Source organism: Chenopodium quinoa, unplaced genomic scaffold (assembly GCF_001683475.1).
Source record: "Chenopodium quinoa cultivar QQ74 unplaced genomic scaffold, ASM168347v1, whole genome shotgun sequence".
Taxonomy (NCBI): domain Eukaryota; kingdom Viridiplantae; phylum Streptophyta; class Magnoliopsida; order Caryophyllales; family Amaranthaceae; genus Chenopodium; species Chenopodium quinoa.
The window spans coordinates 3,355,531-3,376,685 of record NW_018742770.1 but is presented as its reverse complement, the minus strand read 5'-3'; the positions used below and the strand labels follow the sequence as shown (position 1 = coordinate 3,376,685).

The 21,155-nt window shown below is 35.5% G+C and overlaps 3 protein-coding genes across 4 annotated transcripts; all 3 read right to left on the bottom strand.

Annotated features, from left to right (window-relative positions):
* Positions 1 to 5,030: 5,030 nt before the first annotated feature.
* On the bottom strand, positions 5,031 to 17,949 carry LOC110724509. Its single transcript, XM_021903932.1, has 14 exons — positions 16,865 to 17,949; positions 16,545 to 16,760; positions 16,039 to 16,311; positions 15,698 to 15,931; positions 15,120 to 15,614; positions 14,801 to 15,028; positions 14,116 to 14,436; positions 10,281 to 12,620; positions 7,697 to 7,900; positions 6,979 to 7,476; positions 6,619 to 6,849; positions 6,053 to 6,445; positions 5,724 to 5,942; positions 5,031 to 5,637 (listed from the first exon to the last, which is right to left on the bottom strand). Exons 2-14 carry the CDS (start codon positions 16,752 to 16,754, stop codon positions 5,341 to 5,343), a joined length of 5,943 nt encoding a protein of 1,980 aa, XP_021759624.1. The 5' UTR covers positions 16,755 to 16,760; positions 16,865 to 17,949; the 3' UTR covers positions 5,031 to 5,340.
* LOC110724755 (pentatricopeptide repeat-containing protein At1g19720) lies at positions 9,941 to 13,002 on the bottom strand. Its single transcript, XM_021904208.1, has one exon. The coding sequence runs from the start codon at positions 12,780 to 12,782 to the stop codon at positions 10,119 to 10,121; it is 2,664 nt and encodes an 887-aa protein (XP_021759900.1). The 5' UTR covers positions 12,783 to 13,002; the 3' UTR covers positions 9,941 to 10,118.
* A 91-nt stretch (positions 17,950 to 18,040) lies between the features above and the next one.
* LOC110724756 lies at positions 18,041 to 20,946 on the bottom strand. Of its 2 annotated transcripts, none has more exons than XM_021904209.1 (5): positions 20,857 to 20,946; positions 20,583 to 20,691; positions 20,449 to 20,493; positions 18,763 to 18,860; positions 18,041 to 18,446 (listed from the first exon to the last, which is right to left on the bottom strand). In XM_021904209.1, the coding sequence occupies exons 2-5, from the start codon at positions 20,634 to 20,636 to the stop codon at positions 18,371 to 18,373; spliced, it is 273 nt and encodes a 90-aa protein (XP_021759901.1). In that variant the 5' UTR covers positions 20,637 to 20,691; positions 20,857 to 20,946; the 3' UTR covers positions 18,041 to 18,370. The 2 variants fall into 2 exon arrangements, with proteins under 2 accessions (XP_021759901.1, XP_021759903.1); XM_021904211.1 differs by having other exon boundaries at positions 20,583 to 20,657; positions 20,857 to 20,939.
* Between the last annotated feature and the right edge of the window lie 209 nt (positions 20,947 to 21,155).

Here is a 21,155-nt window from a genome sequence, read left to right as displayed (position 1 = left end):
CACCCCATCCCGGAAAACACCTCACCCCCACCCCACCTTGCCGGGCAATCGCCCCCCATCCCGAAAACCCCTCCCCCGCCGCTGGAAAACGGCGCCCACCCTTCCCCCACCCCCGATAATCCCTCCCTGCCACCGGAATCCGGCGAAAAACCCTCCCCCCCACCCTCGCGAAACCCTCCCACCCCCTCCCAAAACCCCCACCCTCGAAATCGCCCCTCCTCCCTTCCCTTACCCCTGAAATCGACCCACAGTTAGGAAAGGGGAAGGGGGCGTTTTCGAAGGTGGGGGTTTGGGGGTTAGTGGGTGGGTTTCGCAAGGGTGGGAGGAGCAAAAGGGGTGAGTTTCGAGGGTGGGAGAAGGTTGGTCGTCGATTTCGGCGACGGGGAGGGGTTGTCGGGGGTGGGGGGCGATAATCCGGCGGGGGAGGGGTGCGGGTAGGTTGTTTTCCGGGATGGGTGGGGGCTGCTGTGTTTAATTTTTTTTTTGGTTTTTTTAGTTTTTTTTTTTTTTTTTTTTAATTAATTTTTTTTGGGTTTTTCTACATGGTACCCCCCAATTATTGTGTATTCTATATTGTGCCCTTCTAAATCCAAACTTCTACACGGTGCCCACAAGTTTAATTAACTTTATCACTTTTAACCATTCATTAAGTTACTGTTAAACACTTTAAATTAACTACTAACTATGGTTAGCAATATTTTTTTCCATTTATTTTATTAAAAACAAGGTCAGTAAGATGTAATTATAACTTTATAAGATAATGTGGTTCTATTTCCCCCAAATTCAAGATCTTCCACCATTGTTAGCTCCTTCTTCTCCATAATAAACATTGATAAAATGAACTCTTTTACTCTGAACTTTCTCAATCTTCTCATCACTAATTAAAATCCAAATTCTACAACAACGAATTAGCAATCAACCTCAACCAATTTCTAATCCGCAACCTTCCCCGTTAAAACCCAAAAATCCCTCTCCCGTAAAACCGTCCAATTCAGCCCCAATATTCACCATATCGTCATTCTCCGATGTCAAATCGACTCAAATGTAATTGCAAAATACAAAAACATGCTAAATTGAAGGTGTCTTCTACGAATCACAATTTCAAGAAGGGGGTGAATAGCAATCTGTCATTATTTTGCTGGTTATTTTTATGTAAAAGTGAATTAATAATTAAGAATGAATTAGCTTTGATTGTAGTAAGTTAAAGGATGATTAGCTTTGTTTGTTTTGTAGGTGGATTTGTGTGAACATCATCAATGAAAAAATTCAAATTTGTGCCAATTCTTTCTCTGTCATTTTGGTTTTCTTTGCCTAGATTATTTAAATATTCTTTCTGTCATATTTGTGAACATCATCAATGAGTGTGAGAGGTTTAATCAGAATGGGCTTTTAATTATGTATTTTATGTCATTTAAATTTAAGTAGTAATTAACTAAGGTGGGTGATTAACTTAACCATAAGTTAATTATGGTTAACAAAACAGCTTATAAAATAATACACAAAACTTGTGGGCACTGTGTAGAAGTTTGAATTTAGAAGGGCACAACATAGAAAACGCAATAATTTGAGGATACCAGGTAGAAAAACCCATTTTTTTTAGTTTTTTTTGAATTATTTTTTGACCAATCCCGTGTTGACACGTGGATTGTAACCTAAAGTAACAGGTTTGGTGACCTGTTGGGATCTTTAAAAGAAAATGGGTATTAAAGTTAGGATTTTTGAAGGATAATGGATAGTTGAGATTTTTTTTTATAGTAAATCACCCAAAGTTGGGAATTTATAAACTCAATTTTTCCTAAATGATAATAAAGATATATTTCAGTATTATATAAGAAAATGAGACCATTTAGATGACTCCAAATTAAATGCATGGAATATGAGACAAACAAATAGAAATATGTGTTTAACTTTGAGCACTTGAATGTGTGAAGACTAAGGGCATGTTCTCATTGACTGAACTGAGCTGAAATGAACTAAACTGAATTGAGCTGAGCTGAGCTGAACTGAACTGAGCTGAACTGAAATGAATATTTTATAAGAGAAGGAAATTAGGAGCTGGACTGAACTGAACTGAGCTGAACTGAACTAAACTGAATTTCAACGTAAGAGAACAAACCCTAATTAAGAGGTTAATAAAACAAATCAATCGATCATCTCTCAAAAATTATATGTATATCTCTTGTTGTTATGAGGTTAATATACCTAACATCATTACAAAATTTAACTAATCAGCACATTTTTTACGGTAATAATTTAGATTCTTAGATAACATGATTTTTTTTTTCTAATGTTGTATAGAGAGACACAAAGATTTTTAAATATAGTCGAGACTTTATCATGTTTTAGGTATCTCCCTAAAATTTGTCAACAAAGCCAAGTGATTAGACATCCACATTCGTAAATTGACATGATAATTACTACTGCCAAACTACTTGTAACATGCATTTGCTTACCATTTTTAAAAGTACGTCATATTGAAAACCATCACCCACGTAAGCTAAGCATCTTTTAAAAAGAGTCGTGATGAACCACAAAAATTATGTACGTACTTCCTTACTTTGTTAATATGCATAAATGAAATGAACTAAAGTAACTAAATTCGTCACACCTAATCTCCCTAATAAGGTTGAAAACGAAAAAATTATCGAAGGACCACTCTTCTTTGAATTATGGTGCATATTATTCAACTATTATATGCTATATGAGTCATATTCAATTTTCTACTATGACAATGATACTATATAGGAAATAGAGCACAATAGGTTTGCTATTAATTTAACACGTTGATTCTTTCTTTGTGTCTAAGGTTTTCATCACGTTTAAAAATAATTCAATATATTGACATGCATTGCAAAGATATAATATGATATTTTTTTTTAATTCTAAGTTATAGGATGAGTTGATAACGATTAAGGAAATTGTAATAGAGGAGGGGAAGTTGATAGAAGAGTATAGGTTATGATGTGATCCGATGCCCTACGTTAATTCTAGACCAAGATGAAACCAAGAAGACAACTACTAGCCTTAACTTAATAGTCTAATAACTAAAGTGTTCCCGACCCTTACAAATTGATTTTAGGACATAACATCGCCGTAATGAGTAGGCCAGTAATTCGGCTAATTCCTTTATTTTTCAATCAAGCAAATATAATTAAATTATTAACATGAGAACCGTCGATGATTGTTCATATGTATTGTGTATTTCATTTTGGAGCGAGAGCTTGTACTTACTTTGTGCCTTTGTGGGATACTTAGCTTAACACTAGCTAGGCACATCCCACCACTCCACTAATACACCACAAGTAACTCAAATTTCAACAAAAGTTGGTACATAAAAAGTGTAATTAGTTGGTAAGAAATCCAACATTATAAACTTTAATATGTAGTACATGTGATAATTAATGTACTAAACTTTAATTAGAGCATCTTCTTAGAACCCCTAACTAATTAGCTTACAACTTTAATGTAGTACTACAAATGAGTGTTTGAGTAGTACAAGATAATAAACTTTTTTAAAAAACAAAAAAGGGTTGAAAGATAGATTTGGATTCCGATTGGGTACCAGTTTCTACGGCTTTACATTGTTAAAGGTCTTTACTTTATACAAGTTTTTTTGCTTACAAGGCAACATTAACATCTAATAGTGGATTAGTTATGTTTAATTCTCTTAGTTTCTTGTTTAATTAACTTTCTTTTTTCCCCCTTAAAATAATTCACAAAATTTATATTAAACTTTACAGCATGCAATATCTTACAAAATATCCAATTTCTCCCTTTTTTTTAAAATATACTGAATTAATTAAGAAAATACTTGTATTAAAATAGATTTTTTTTACTTAGTTTTGAGGGATTACTAAAGTATAAAGATTGGTCCATATGCTATAAATATAGGATGAGGTTGAGAGTAGGAGAATCCGCATCATTTTTGCATTATTCTGACACCCTTGCTTGTATACTTTGGTTTTTAGAGATTAGATTCCCTTCTTTCTCTCCATCTCATATACTTTAAATTGTTTCTTCCTATAAAGTTTTTAATTTTCTTAAAAGTTTATATGAAGCAAAAAGAATAGTACGATTTATGATTTAAGCAATACTTCTCTATTTTTTAACCGTCTTTTAAGATTATATACAAGTATTCTTAAATATTACTCGTAATAATACATTTGTATCTTTAGATAATGAGTATGGGTCTACGGGGTATAGTACTAGTGTGATGATACATAAACAAATGAAAACATCGTGTATAATTAGTTTGTTTTGATAATATGATATGAAATTAGAAGAGTAACTCTCTATAGTTAGCTTAGTAAGGAATGTACAAGCTAAAGTAGGAAGTGATACAAAGAAGGAACCAAAAACCAAAAAACAGAAATCACAGTGATGCCAAACAAACCCTTAATTAGTTAAAATATTAAGGATAATTGTAAATATTACTTAAGTTTTTTTTTTTTTTTTTTTTTTTTTTTTTTTTTTTTTTGTCCTTTGCTTTTCTATTTACAGTTTACACCAAATTAATTAATAAAAATAAAATTTCAGACCCATGCTGACTATGGCTTATTGGACCCAACTAATTCAGCCCTTGGGTCAATATAATTAGGCTATGGATCAGATTTGGGGATAGGTTATTTGGGTCAATTTCATGCTAATTGGGCTTGGCGCAAATTTGAGTAACTGACTCAAATAGTAAAAGAAAACACCCACCTGCTAGAATTTTTTATGGCATGAAGGTATATAAACTTCATACTACTCTTCCGTACAACTTTTAAACTCCTTCCATCCCTCGGTTGCTATTTGGGCGCCTATTTCGCGCTTTTACGGTATTCACATATTTTACTTTGACCATTTTGGTAGTTTACGGCTAAATCGACAACTATCTAATCTTGCCAAAATCACGCCTGATTAACAAATGACAACTCTAGCAATTCATAAATGCATGACCACATCAAATGTACTAATTCATGGCTCTGATCTTGCTTGCATCATCTACTAGCATTACAGAGTTGGATTTTTGCATATTCACACACATGCAATTCATAATCAAGCTGTAATATTTCACAATTCTAGTCCTATACTCGGTCAAAGTTAGTTCATTAAGAATTTCCTTCCAAAAACATAGTCCAACAAGAAATCAAGAATCACACTAAACAATCCTTGAACAAAATAGTACACTTAGAATCCAAATGATTCAATCTAAAGTCGTCTTTGATTCAATCTAAAATTGTCTTCTCAACGATTTCCCAGGAAAACCAAAGGTTCGCAACAATCTGCCTTGATTTACATTTACTTTGTACTGTATACTGTATTATCGAAGAAGACATCAAATCGTAGTTATTCACTTATTCAGCCAAACATGTTGAACAGAGAAGGTTTTGCCTGCTTGTAATTTCCTAACCAGTGCTGCATATGAACACCAATAGCATCCAAGTATGAGCCACTTCTTCCGTGGAAGCCAACCACTTTTCCTTCAGTAGTTGTTGATGTGAAGAACGTTCCTGTTTCCTCGCCAAATGGACCGTACTTTCCTCGACTAGTATAGAAAGTTAACGATCTGATGACTTTGGGATGATCATCCTTGGTAACTGGACCATAGTAACCTGATATACAGGTAAGGCTTTCATTTGGATACTCCAGTTTGATCTGCAAGACAATGATGAGAAAAAATTAACATCAAATGACTCAGAATAAATTTCAAGAAACTTGTAAAAGGATTAAAGGCATTATACCCGATGTGTCTTGGTGCCAGTGTTAACGCCATGTTTGATGGACCAAACTGACTGTCCATTTCGATCATATTCAATTTGTATTGAGCAAATTACTTCAGATTTTGTCAGAAAAATCTGTTTAATTCCAGTGAAGACTCCATCATCCCAAGGCTTCCCTCCATCACCGCCCCAGGGTCCAGGTCCACATGGTGCTGGTTCTTTTACAATCTTGTGAGCAGGCTAAAACATATGAATTAGAATAAATAAAAAATTACTAGGTTTCCAAACCTGTGATTTGCAACTCAAAGTACACAAAAGAGGAGATAGAATGTTGAACCAAGGAGTAATACCTCTTCTGTTAGTGCTCCTCGTGCAACCATTGGTTTGCTAGGCCACAAGGGATTCCCTTCTATAGCAGGTTTAGTAGCAGGTTTAATAGCAGGTTTAATAGCAGGTTTATTGTCATTCAAAGGCAAAGGAGGGCGCACTTGTGGTATTACTTTTCCCTCTTTAACATGAACCCCAATGGCATCCAGGAAAAGACCTTTTCGCCCATGAAAGCCCACAATCATCCCTTCCTTCGATTTGGAGGTAAAGGCCACACCTTGCTCTTCACCATATGGTCCATATTTTCCTTTCGTGGTATAGAATGTGAGTGATTTAATGATGCTAGAACTGATCATAGTAGGGCCATGAAATCCCGTTATATGTGTCAAGATTTCATAAGGATAATCAAAGATTATCTGCCAAGGTGCAATGCAATACAACACAAAACATATGGTCAGTACAAGAAAAGAAGCTGACAAGTCATTTTGATTTGTCAGTTATGATCCAAAAACCAACATGTATTGAATCTGATTCCATTAGTCCAGACATTGACATAGTTGCAAATTGAAAACACAGTTAAAAACTTTACCTTGTCTTTTTTGAATCCACCAGTCCCTCCATTTCTTCTTCCCCATACAGCTTCCTCTTTCTGCTCATATAACACTTTCATATAGACAATACCAACATTTCGAGATATGATAATCTGCCTGATGCCAGTGTACGTTCCATCATCAAATGCAGTTCCTCCATTACCACCCCAGGGTCCATGAGTCACAAGACCTGCGAGCTTTTTATCAACAAGGGGAGTAGGGGCAAACACCTGTACCAAAAAAAAAAAAATAAAAAAAAAAAAAAAATAAATAAATAAATAAATTCACTATTCATAGATAACTGCATTGAATGATGTCTGAATATAACAGAATAATTGTTCCTGAAAGATGTTTCCCACCTTATCTTTACTCTCTACATCAGAGGAGTCAGAAGACTCAGAACGTGAACTTTGTCTTGAGAATGTTAATGGTGAAGTATTGGAGTCCAATTCCCTTATTTTTGGTGGAGCAGGAGCATTACCGAAGTTTTCCCTCTGTTTTATAGCAAGCACTATATCATAATCCTTCCCTAAACTTCCATGTATAACTGAGTAACCGGAATTATCAGCCCTGTTAGAAACATAGTTTTGTGAATAAGGTACAGGCTTCTTATCAAAAGGCTTCAGATACACTCCAATGGCATCTAGGAACCAACCACATCTACCGTAGAAACCAATGATCTTTTCCCCAACCTTTGGGCAGGAAAAGAATGTTCCCAGCTCCACACCAAATGGTCCATGTGTTTTTTCATTGCTGACAAAGGTCAGTGATCGAACACAGAGAGGGCCACCATGATATAAGGGCCCATAGTAACCATGGACAGAAGTCAAAAACTCTTCTGGATATGCAAGTTTTATCTGTAGAATGGAAAATAGTCCGTTAAACTCTATATTCAAGCAAATATTTCAGTTTTATGCAAGTCAGTATTTATTTCCCTTCCCCTCCTGTTCCTCCCCCTTCAAACTTCTAAACAATCAGATATAAGAATTTTAAAACAAACAAGGGGGAAAAAAAAAAAAAAAAAAAAAATCTCTTCATGATACAGTGATTACTCAATAATACATAGTTGTGACAAACCTCATCTGTTTTATAGCCTCCAGTTCCACCATGCTTATCTGACCATGCTGGATGTCCTTGCTTATCATATTCAATGTGAATGGAGTCGATACCAGCTCCATGTGTAATTAGTATGCGTCTCACAGTTGTGTATACTCCATCATCCCAATTAGATCCAGTTTGACCACCCCATGGCCCAACAGCAACTGGCTTTTTTTCTCTATCCTGAAAATCATCATGACAAATTCAAATGAGCCATTAAGGTTAAAATCTTATACTGAAAGACAAACAAATTACACCAAGAAGTTAAAGCCAGTAGTTAGTCTAATTACCATTTTTCAATGCTGAACTACTGCTAGAAAGCAATGAACCAGCTTATCAATTTGTTGGTGTTTCTACTATGAGCTGCATACAAAAGAATTTATAATACCTACAGAACTTATTCCAATATGGCAAATTCCCAGAAATAATTCAGAAAAATTCAGAAGATGCTAATTCTATCACCCACTTTAAAAGAGGGGGGATGAAAGTAAGAGCATCAGATTCAAAAGGAACTAATTCAGGAATTGCTTTAGATTAGAGAAGCATTCTGCACTTAGAACGGTCGTATTTTTATCTTAATTTTTTATTGACAATGGCGCACAATAAACACATACAGTAAAATCAACAATAAATCTTATTGACAGAAAAATAATAATTGAGAGACTAATTTAATAGTCCGGAGTGTAAGCTAACTATGATCCCACCAGAGAAATAACATTGCTATATAACAGGTACAGGGGGATTCAGCATTGCTGTTACTTGGGCTTCAGAATGTGACAGAATTGTTCATGCAACAAAAATGTGGTCAATTAAGTGACCTGTGGTGAAGCCAGCTTTTGTTCATGACTTTATTGCAATATTCTTCGTAGGCGACTAAGTCTCTCTAGGTGGATCAGGACTGAGAAGGAATGCCATTCTTCACTTTGCTCAGGATCTATCAGACACATTATCGTATCAAACTCTCAGTGTCACACATGATTCATTTTGTAGCCCAGCAGTCAATTTTAGTTCAATCAAATTGATCAAGTAGTAAGCCAAAAAAATTGAGCTTGTTATAAAAAGGCTGAAAGCTATCTATCACTCTAACTTCCAATCCTTCTCCCTGCTAAGCCACAGAAGAAGAAAAAGGTCAGTCAGTATTCCTCTTACAGAAAAGGTTATACGTTGACATTTATCCGAAAGCCCCTTACACTAAATTGCACAAAAAGAATGGTCTTGATAATTCTCATGCAACTATAAGCCTCATTCTAGCTTCATAATTTTGACAAATAGGAAATATCAAATAATTTTTAAATCATCAATCAAATCTAGAGAATCAGATACTGTTTCTTAAAGATGGCAAACGATATAAAATGAATTTAAATAGACATAGGATCCTCAAAGATAAAAAAATTCCAGGTTGTAACATATAAATTGGAACTCTCTATTGTGTAAAACATGGTTAAAGTTTAAATGATATTTAATTCAAAGATCATAGAAGCAAGAATCATGGGAGAAGAAGAAAAAAAAAACTGAGATTGAAAAGTATAGAACAAAAATTGCCTCACATTACAATGTAATACACCCAAAGCAAACCATAGACCAAAAATTGAATCGATCCAAAAAATAATGTAGCAAATGTTACACGAATGAATCCACTTAGATTTGTTGAGAGTAAGTAACTAGCATAACTATGAAGAACAAATACCTGGTACAATATAAGTTAAACCTTCAAATTCACTTTTCAACACATATTGGACACATCAAATTCACTGAATTTGTACAATGTATTATCTTAAAGTTCAAACTGCAAAGTAAGAGAGTGGGAAGAAAAAGATTCACAACTTAAGCAGTTAGTTCTAACCTGCTCCTTGCCCCTCCAACATGATTTAGGGAAACAAGCAGTCGGAGCCACATTTCTTTCATGTGCATTAAGGATGCAGAAGACAAGCAAATTTAACAAATGGAAATTCCACTGACATCTTTCTGTACCATATGTCAATGATGGGTGGGTATGCTTCTGGAAGAGAATTCATCCTCAAGCCCTTGGCTTTGCATTAAGCAACCTGAAACATTTATGGAAAAGAGGCATTTTACAGGCAACAGAAAGAGCAACAATCAGGGTGCTGAGACAAAAATCTGAGCACTTCTGAGTCAAGACAATTCAAAACTTGCACAAGATTGAATTGATTGAGATGTAAATAGATATCACTCCAAGCAAATAACAGGTCAGAAACATATGAAAACTAATAATGTGGATCATTTCATCATTTATATGTAAGTGCCATATGATGCAAAAAAATGTCTTATCTTCAGAAACTACACATTGTTAAGATTCCTGTCCAGCCAAAAGACATCTGGTTCACTACATATTTACAGATTGTCAGTGAATACAATTGGTTGCCAGTCATTGTTATCTACACTACCAATAATCCCCACAGGAACATCGCCCTTTTTTGAAATGATGCAAACACTTTGTATCATTTAATAATATTTCACAACCATATGCTGAAGAAATATATTTAGCTGTACAATGGCAGTCTTCACAAATTCGGTAGTTCTTCACAATCCTTATGCATTTTACTTTAAATTCTGTGTTGAGAAGAGCAAAACCAAGGGCAAGCTTTTCACTGTGTAACCCACTAACTTCTTCAAAATCTTCTTCATGTACATAGTGCATACTTTCAGAGTCAGGTAATTTAATATCCTCTTCAATACTCTTTAGCCAAGAAGAAATAGCGCTCAAACCTGAAGTACAACGGTCACCACTAACAAACTGATACACCTGATTTTTCCATTCAAGCAAGCTGCACCCACAAGGTTTTTTCAAATCCAAATTTCCAAGTGCCCTGTGTTCTAGAGTGTTGACAGATCTTTCAGATGCCATATATGCCTGTGAAAGCAAATGGTGGATTACACCATTTCCAGGGTTCAATTTAAGCAAATGTTCACCTGCATGGATTATCAAAGCAATGTTACCACAGGATCGACTTGCTGTCAGCAATGCATCCCATACAGCTGAATCAGGTTCCGTCTCCATGCAGTTAATGAATTCAATTGCCTCTCTAAGCCTACCTGAACTGCCAAATAAATCTACCATTGCTGCATAATGTTCAGAACCAGGCACAATTTGGTAATCTTTGGTCATGCTCCTGAAAACTTGCTTCCCTTTCTCAACCAATTTTACACGTCTGCATGCAAGTATAAGACTTATAAAAGTACCTCTATTAGGCTTATATCCTTCCCTTGTCATCATATCAAAGGCTTCAAGTGCATCATTTGAACGGCCATGTAAAACATAACCAGCGATAAATGAGTTCCAAGTGATGATATCCTTTGACGACATACAGTTAAATACAGAGCTCGAGTAAGCAAGGTTGCCTGACTTGCCATAAACGTCTATAAATGAATTTGAAATAGCAATATGGGAATCTAAATTTCCGCGCAGCACACAAGCATGGATTTCTTTCACTTTGTTTGCTGCTATTAGATTACCACAAGCAGGTAAAATTGACAAAATTGTAACTGGATTGGGTCGATAACCAAAACATTGCATTTGTCGGAAGATCATCAGTGCCTCATCCTTGCGTCCCATATGCAGATAACCAGAAATAAGAGAGTTCCATGATGATGTATTAGGCTTTACTATTCCTTCTTTCCCCATCATCTGAAAGATCTCCATGGCTTGGTCTTCATCTCCATTTTGGATGTAACCTGAGATTATGATGTTCCAAGTCACAACGTTGGGTGATGTATCTGATTCCTGCATCCTCATAAGCAGCTCATGGGCTTTGCCACAATAACCACCTTGGCAATAGCCTCCTATCATTGAATTCCATGTATAAACATCTTTTTCAGACATCAAATCAAAGACCTTGCGTGCTGCTTCAAATTCTCCACATTTTGAATACATGTCTATAAGTGAATTCCCAACTAAAACATTGCTACAAAAACCCATTTTAGCAGCAACTGAATGAAGCTCTTTCCCCTTCTCAAGAAATTCCACAGATGCACAGGCAGAGACTGCACTAGCTATGGTAACCTCATTTGGATGAACATCAACCAAAAGCATCTCCCTGAAAAGTTCTAATGCTTCAACTACCCTATTGTTCTGTGCAAGGCCTGAGATCATTGAGGTCCAGGTAAAAACATCAGGGATCATTCCGAAACCTCTCATCTTGTTGATGAGTTCCAATGCAGCATCACAATTACCTGATTGATTGTAACCAGTAACTAATATGTTCCACGTTATCATGCTAGGTTCAATCCCCTCTTCAAACATCATATTCAGTAACCTATGCGCCTCAACATTCTCCCCTGTACGACAATATCCGGATATCATTGAGTTCCAACTAACAATATCCCTCTCATCCATTTCCTCAAAAAACCTCCTAGCCAAACTCATTTTTCTACACTTTACATACACAGCCAACAATGCATTAATAACCCGCTTACACGAACTCATCCCACTTCGAATCACCAACGAATGTATCAATCTTCCAGTCTCAAAATCCTCACATTTCCCACAAGCTTGTAAAATCTTAGGAAACAAAAACCCATCAGGCAAAATACCCTCTTTCATCATCAAACCAAACAACCCAACCACCTCACTCCATCTTTGCTCCCTAGAGTAAGCCCCAATCATAGCTGACCAACTAAACAAGTTTCTCTCAGACATTTCATCAAACACCTTACGAGCATCATTCAAACACCCACATTTAGCATACATACTAACCAATTTAGTCTCAACAAAGGGGCAAACATCCTGAACTAAGTGTACCCTAGAATGCAATTCACGCCCTAATTCAGCTGAATTAAGTTCAATACAACAATCTAACAGCTGTAAAAATGCATTAGAATTAAGCCTAAACCCATTTTCTGAAATAGAATCCAGGACAATTATAGCTTCCTTAAAATGACCAATCTTGAGAAGATGATTCAAATGAGCAAAATCTGGGATTTTTGAGGGAAATGGTTGATGGGTTTTAGAAAGAGAAAGAGTTGATTTAATGGGATTGTGAGAAATATCAGAGAAGATTGGTATAGTAGGAGGGGTGGATTTGCAGGGGATGATTAAGCTCTCCATTGAAGAACAACAATTTTAAATCTTTCTGAATTATTGTTTCAAAAATTGAAATGGGTAATCCTAATTTTTTTCTGGGTATTCAAAAATTTGTTCAAGTTTGAAGATGATGAAGAGATTTGGAGAATTAAGGTTGTGGCGGGGAATCCACTCTATCTTAGTTTGGAGGGATGGGGCATTATCTTTTTTAGTTCCATTCTATCTTTCCTTGGGACAAAAAAAAAAAATTGCTTATTATATTATTTTTGTGTCGTTTACGAAACACGAGTTCTACATAGTGATATAAGATCTTGATCTTAAGGGCCTTATACTGATTGACTGGAATGAGCTGAACAGAACTGAATTTATTGGAGCTGAACTGAATATTTTATAAGAGAAGAAAATTAAGATAAGAATTGAACTATTGATACTTCATTTCAGCTCAGGTCGTTTTAAATACAGTTCAATTCATGTCGTTTTAGTTCAAAAAATCTTTAGCAATAACACTATTGATACTTATTGTGAGTTAGGCTATGTTTACTTTATCTAATCTAAGTTGAATTTATTTTTTTCAATCTAATTTGAATTTATTTTTCCCGATCTTGGCAATCTAATCTAAAATAATAATACGGATTATTTCATACGGAGTAATGGTCTACTATGAGTAACACTGCTTCATAAAGCTCTTAGATAAGATGAACTAAACATAGCGTAAGTAATAATAGTCATGTATGCTTTATTCTTATAACCATGTGTATCTTTTAAACCAATTTCACGGTTTCACTTTCACCCAACCAAAAATTTAAACAATTGACCCATGGTAAATCTTCAATAGAGCAAAACTAATTAAACAAAGGCCCAAGGCAAGGCCCCAACCTCTTGGTTCTGAATCTTTTGATGGTTGAGTTTTTGCTATCAAACTAATAAGATGCTAAGCAAAAGGAATGATTACTGATCTTGCATCTTTTTTGATAGCACTTATCTTGAACTTACCTGTCGTCAACATTAATTCTTTCTTGTAAGGTACAAAGTTCAACACTAACATAACTTTTCATAGCTTTTGCACCCATTCAATGCTCATAAGTTTCTCATCTAATTTTATCTTGATTAGATAACAACCAATTGCAAGCAGATTGTTGCATTTTATATGAATCAACTGCGCGAGTAGCCTTTGCAAAACCAAGATCATACGAGTTTTATTATATAAATGCAGATTAGATGATCAGTACACATAAACATGCATAATACAAAGTTGATTAAAAACAGCAAACATAATCTGAAACCTATTATACAAGCTAGCAGTTTCTACACTGCAATATGTACAAAGATCCCATGCATAATTATACACACATCATTTGTACATTTTGTTCAGGATATTTCTGAAGCCTCCTCTCTCAGGAGAATATGGTTGATGAGACAAATCGTCGCTCACCCAGTGCTGCATATGAACTCCAATAGCATCCAAGAAAGTGCCACTCCTTCCATGGAAGCCGACTATTTTACCTTCTTTATTACTCGAAGAAAAGTGTGTGCCTATGGGTTTCCCATAGGGTCCGTATTTAGCTTTGTTCGTATGGAAGGTGAGAGATCTTATTACCCTTCTGTACATATCTCCGACTAGAATATCGTAGCTTCCGCTGATGCTTGTAAGTACTTCATATGGGTAATCAAATTTTATCTGCAACATAGAATCAGGGTCAAATTACTTTAAATGTCTAAATTTCACAGATGAACAAAAAAAACTGACATATTGGTGCAGTTGTGTGCCTATTTTATAAAGACAGTGGACAATAAAGTAGGATTCCACATTGGCATATTATGTTAGGACATCAGGAAAAAAAATGTCAGCTTAATAGTTTGTGATAGATGACCTAATATATTTTTTTACCTGAACTCGAATGAAGGTGTAACGGGTATGTTTGAAAAATCACGTCTTATCCATAATTATGAAACGTTAAGATTGTGTAAAACTAATGAACAGAAGGAGAAGAGTACAAAAAAGCATCTGAAGAAATGTTAGAAGATCAGAAGAAATCAATTACATGGTATGTGCAAGCGTCGTTGGCTATTCCGTGTGGGGCAGACCAAACAGAGTGGCCGTGTTCATCGTACTGAATCTGTATTGAGCAAATAGCATCTCCTCTTGTTAGAATAATTTTCTTGACCCCAGTATAAACTCCATCATCCCATGACTTACCTCCTTCACCTCCCCATGGCCCGGTTTGACCTGAATCATAGAGAGCTGGTTGTCTTGGCATTCCCCATACTACCTGCAAATAATACAGAATGAAAAATTAATGAGACAGTTTTCTTCTATTTCTGCTGTATTGCTAATTGCTATGCACATTACATATCATGTACCTCAGGAGGCTTTACGCCGGGCATGTCATAATGATCAGGATAAGGTGGACGGAGGGGTGGTTTTCTTTCAAGAACATGTTTAGGCATCTTGTCATAATGATCAGCATAAGGCTGAGGAAGGACTGGTTTTCTTTCAAGAACATGTTTAGCCATGTCATAAGGATCAGCATAAGGCTGAGCAAGGACTGGTTTTCTTTCAAGAACATGGTTAGACATGTCATAATGATCAGGATAAGACTGCGGATAGACTGGTTTGCTTTCGAGAATATGGACTCCAAGGCTATGCACAAAATATCCATTTCTTCCATGAAAGCCAACAATTGCACCTAACGAGCCTGTGGAGAACGGAAACCCTTGTGGATCTCCAAATGGTCCGTAACTTCTTTTGTTGGTGTGGAAAGTAAGTGATTTGACAACTGTAGGTCCTCGCAGGATTGTGGATCCATAGAATCCTGTGATATGAGTCAGGACTTCGTAGGGATAGTCGAAAACAATCTGCAAAGTGCCTTAAATAATTAACAAAATTCTGTTTGAGATAGCAGAATAATCTACAAAACAAATAGGTAAGAAATACAAACCTTGTCAAGCTTGAGTCCTCCAGATCCACCATGCTTGTTCCCCCAAACCACCTTCCCATTTTGATCATAACAAACTCTAATGGATACCAGCCCTCCTGACCGTGTTATATGTACTTCTCGAACCCCTGTATATATTCCATCATCGAAGTTTGATCCACCATCACCACCCCACGGTCCAAGTGACAGGACTTTCTTGTTAATCCCAGGAACTCTAACATGAGTAGTAGGGAGCATCTATTGTTGAATTTGTCAAAACGTTAATCGATTACAATTTTGAGTTTAAGCTTGACACAAAATAAATCAGTAGGAAAAAAAAAAAGAGATGCAAATCTTGTCCATACCCTATGTGTCTCCAAAAGATTTGTCTGCGGTTTAGATTTTACGTAAACCCCAATTGAATCAAGGTATTCACTGCTCCATCCATGAAAACCCACTAACATCTCATCATTAACAGGCAGTGAGAAAGGAGCTCCTTGCTCAATACCAAAAGGTCCATATTTTTTCCTGTTGGTTTGCAAGGAAAGTGAGCGGACAATCACTGGACCACCTTTCGGAATAGAACCACAAAATCCGCTAATTGAGACTAGATATTGAGTAGGGTAGTCAAGCTTGATCTGCACAACCATAGCAATTTATATATTTTGAGAATCTAAAAGTCATCTAATATACAAGCAGATTGTATAATGAACATAAATAATTTTGTTTTTGGTTTGAAATTGGGCACCAGACAATAATCAAGAACAGGCTCAGATCATTATAAGGTTTTATACTATTCCGTACTCCATTAAGAAAAATGGAAAGTTTGGTTCAATCAGAAGGTAGCTAACTGAAGACATATGAATGTTACCTGATCAGTCCTAGTACCATTGTTGCCACCATGCTTGTCAGACCAAATTGCGCGACCCTTCTTATCATACTCAAACTGGATGGAATGGATTCCAACTGAACTGGTAGAGATCACTACTTGCCTTACACCTGAATAGATTCCATCATCCCATTCATACCCACTTTGACCTCCCCACGGTCCATATGCTATGTGCTTCACCTCGCTCCCCATCAAGTTCTGTCAAGATCAGTTCACAGTATAAACAAGATCAGTGAATAAATTAACTGACAGAATAAAGACACACGAAATGTATGATCAATGAATATAATAGCTTCAGTTACCTTTTCACTATCAGTTCAGCAGCAAATTCTCAGACGTCGTGCGTAGGAGAAATTTGACGTATTAGAAGTTAAGCAGGAAAAACATTATGGTCTCAGTAGTTTCTGATTCTGCAGAAATCTGTGTTCCTGATTTATAAAACGGATAGTACAGTAGTTTACGTGGACGTCAATCCAAATTTTAGAATCAAATATTGTCTGCATCTCTTCCTTCAGTATAAGGCTCGAAATGAGAATATGATTCACAATACAGGTATGAAGAGTCCTTTCACAAAAAGCTGATTCTTAGTCAATTTGCAATACTTAACTGAATAGACAACGATATATGCTGATGCCTCCACTGTTAGTCACACTTATCAGCATCTAGCATCTAAGTAACTTATTTTCAACAGAGAAAGAAACATACGCATGTCCAAAACAATCGAATATAATATCCTACCAAATTCAAGGACGCATCTAATTTACTTACTTTCAACTGAGAAAGAAACATACGCATGTCCAAACAATCGAATATAATATCCTATCAAATTCGAGGAGGCATTCGAATTTCTTAGATAATGGCTAGATGCTAAGCTAAGGCATCTGCTTTATCTTTTCGTTCATTAACTGGGTAATATGCTAGATGTTGATCAAGAATCACCAGAAGATAATATGCCTTTTTATTTAAAATTAAACCAAATCAACCACATTTCACGCAAACATTGGCTGCAGCGAGAGTGAATATGCAAAGAAAACTGAAATATCTTGCCAACTCTGGTATTGCAGGATAGAATATTAGGCATGGAGCATTTCTGTCCATATATACTGCAGAATCCCCCATATCTTTGATTAACTTCTCAATATTTTGCAAAGTTTTATGGTGTACAATTTGGATAAAACATATTCTAGCTTACAACAGTCGCCGGTGTAAATAAGCCAAGCCAGATCAACCAAGCACCGTATGTACGTCCATAACCACACATACAGTCGGTCGTTAGTAACTAGCATAAGCAGACATTATACAAAAAACCACATACGTGTAATTTGTTAACGTTCATTCCCATATTCATCTTCATGTTCAGGCACCAATATTCAAAATATTCAACGTGAATGCCCGCTGTGTTGAACTTGGCAGAACCCTAAATTTGGTACCAGTAACATCACTTTGAACAACTTAATTGAAAAATATTCTACCAAAAGTTAGAACAATATAGATTTCTTATTTATATCAGCTCGTAGTGATGTCGAAGATTTGATCCAAAAGGACAAAAATAAATCAATTGTTCCAACTTCTATAACAGCCAGTTGGATGACACATCGTAGCAAAATCTTAAAAGCTCGTTCGACCTAGTCTCTTCTAATATGGTCCAGTACAATTGGAATAGCTCAATACTTTTCCAAAGTATTTTATACCACTAAAATGCATAGCACTATCACAGTACTAAAATCAGTTATTACAACATACTCAATGAAAAGAGCATCAACACCAACAAATGGACCATAATCTTCAATGCAATGAAGTAAAAAATCTTAGCTTTTGCTGAACTTACGACCAGATAGTTTTTCTGACTCATACAGCATATGATTTATAAGTCCTCTTGCCGCACTGCATACAAACATATTGAAACCATCAGAAGTTCGAAAACTGGTTGTATTAGAAAAGTAGATTAAGGGCATATCACAAGGAATAAGACAAGCAATATGCACCTCAAAAACTCCCTCAGTTCATTTTATTAGCATACTAGGACCATTTTACTGAAATATTTATATTTATTTAACCTCTTAAACATCATCCCTCTTAGAACCAGAAACAAAGGGGCATAAATCAGGCAGATTAAATGGGCTAAAGAATATTGTGAAAATGAAATATTAAAAGTTGTTTTGTGTTGTCACAAATGGTTAGAACTAAAGCAAAAGCTTACTCATCCTTTAACTTATGAATCTTCTCTGGATCTGTCTCATGCATGTTTCTTCTGAATTGCTGTCTCACCAAGTCAACCAACAGTTCTGTGTTATATTGCTGCATATTCAAGACAAAATCAATAGACAAATGTCAAGAAACATATATACTTTTTACTTTCATACACTTGTATAACAATGGTCATAAACACCTGATCAATAGAATATAAGAGCAGCCTGAAGGTCAAATGGCGAGAACTTGTTATTCCATTAAAATTATGAATCTTCTGTAGTGGTTTTCTGAACCTAAACAATAGTGGCCTAATAGCCATGCAATTGTTATCATGATCTGTGAATAAAGTTGCGAAACTCCAGAATTATCAAAACCATAGACAGTGGCTTATACATCCACTAAATTATTGAAATTATAGATGAATTGCCCCCACCAGTCTTGACGTCTGTACAATTAATAAAAATCTCTTACCAAAGCTAAACTACTGCTCTAATGCCTCAAAACTCAGATCGCTTAAGACTATATTTGAGATAAGCTCAAACCTCATACAATCACTCATCAGAGAAGCTTCAAGTGAATGTAAAAAGGCCAAATTTGGTTTCAAATTATCTAAGATAGGCAAGATCATATTTAAGAAGACTTTTGGTTCACAATTTTTCATTTATATTTTTAAAGAAAAGAGAATTACTTAATCTGGAATTCTGAGTTCACTCGTGTTTCATTTCAACATAATTCATCCATGTCATATCCCCTCATCACCTCAAACACCTTTCTAGGCCAAAGCAAAAAGGAAAACAAGATAACTCCCTTTCTCTATTCACTCTTATTTCCCCTTATTCTTTCAAAGAGCTACAGTATTAATGATCAATGATAGAAACCATCTTTTTGGGGACATTGAAGAAGAGGGGTGCCTTAGAAGCATTAGAATCAATAGTCAAATGTAACAAGAGCCACATCCTATTGAAATTCCATTGTATTAAATTGCACACCTTCATCTCTATGCTTTGGAATGGACTAAATCTATGACATCACCTCTAGCTAAACCATAATATTGATTGTTCCGAGAATTTCTACTCAAAAGTCATTCACCAAAGAAGTTCTAGACTTTAGAAAAAAAAGCAATTTTTTTCATCTTCAAACTCAGTTCTTGAACACTCAGTAACCACAGTAAAACATACAGAGTTCCATATATTGTTATATCCCTGAGTTTCTACATCATAAAGATATCACAACAGATTAAAGTCGCATTATACGGCCTTCATGGTTACATTCTTTACAACAACGATAACCCCCACAGAAATTTTCCAATCCACACACTGATTTTTAGCTTTCCATAGTACTAATTCTACTAAATGGAAATTTTAAATATGATGGCTCAAATCCCACATCCACATAATAATCCTTACAAGTTTCGAATCACGATTTCAGCTTCATCATACAAATATCGATTCAATATCTAACTAAACACAACCCCTATTGCACCTCCATCCTTAAAAAAAGGCGGTATAGCAGCAACATTGCATTTCCCAATCTCCAAATCACTACCAATATTCCTAATTTTGGAATGAATTGAGCCAAACTTATAATCTAAGATCATCATATTCATGTAAATTAATAACATTTACCCTAAAACTAACAGATAGCAAGTAATTCAGTGAACAAAAGATCGAAAAACCGGCGAAACGAAAATACGAACCTTAGCGCCAATATATTTAGCTCGTCGGAGGCATTCACGGTAAAGCTATATATACACAAACAAACAAATGAAATTAAATTTAATTCCAAAAATAAAAATAAAAATTGATCAAAATTAAAGGAAAAGATACTAACTCTGATGGCATTGTTGGCGAGTTCTGGAGGTAATGAGGTTTGCAATGACGGCATTATTGCGATTATCTGCAAATTCTGTGTGATTATACCCAAAAAAATGAAATTCAATCTGAAATCAACAAGAAATTTCGCAGAAATTAAGATTTAATTGAATCAAATTACATGAAAAATTAAACCAACTAAGATACTCAGAGATTAAATTTCGAATTTTAGAGAGATTGAAAAGAAGGGTTTTAGCGAACGTAGGAGAGAGAAATAAAGAGCCTCGGAAAACCTTGTTGACGAGACTGTGTTGTTCGGAGTCTTCGTCTGGTTAGAAACTGTAAAATGGTAAGCGTTTAACGAGTATTGTATTTTCTTTTCTAGTACTGTTTTTTTGGGCTAAGGCCCAGAAGATATGGGCCTGTCCATGTAGTAGCCCATGCAAAAAAAAAAAAAAAGTTTTGATGATTTATATAGAGATTTAGAGGTGATCATGAGTGGTCATTGAGTTTATATAGAAAAGAAAAGCATTACACAAAAATATCAATTTAGGAGGCCAATATTCTCATGCCCAAAACATGATGAACAAAC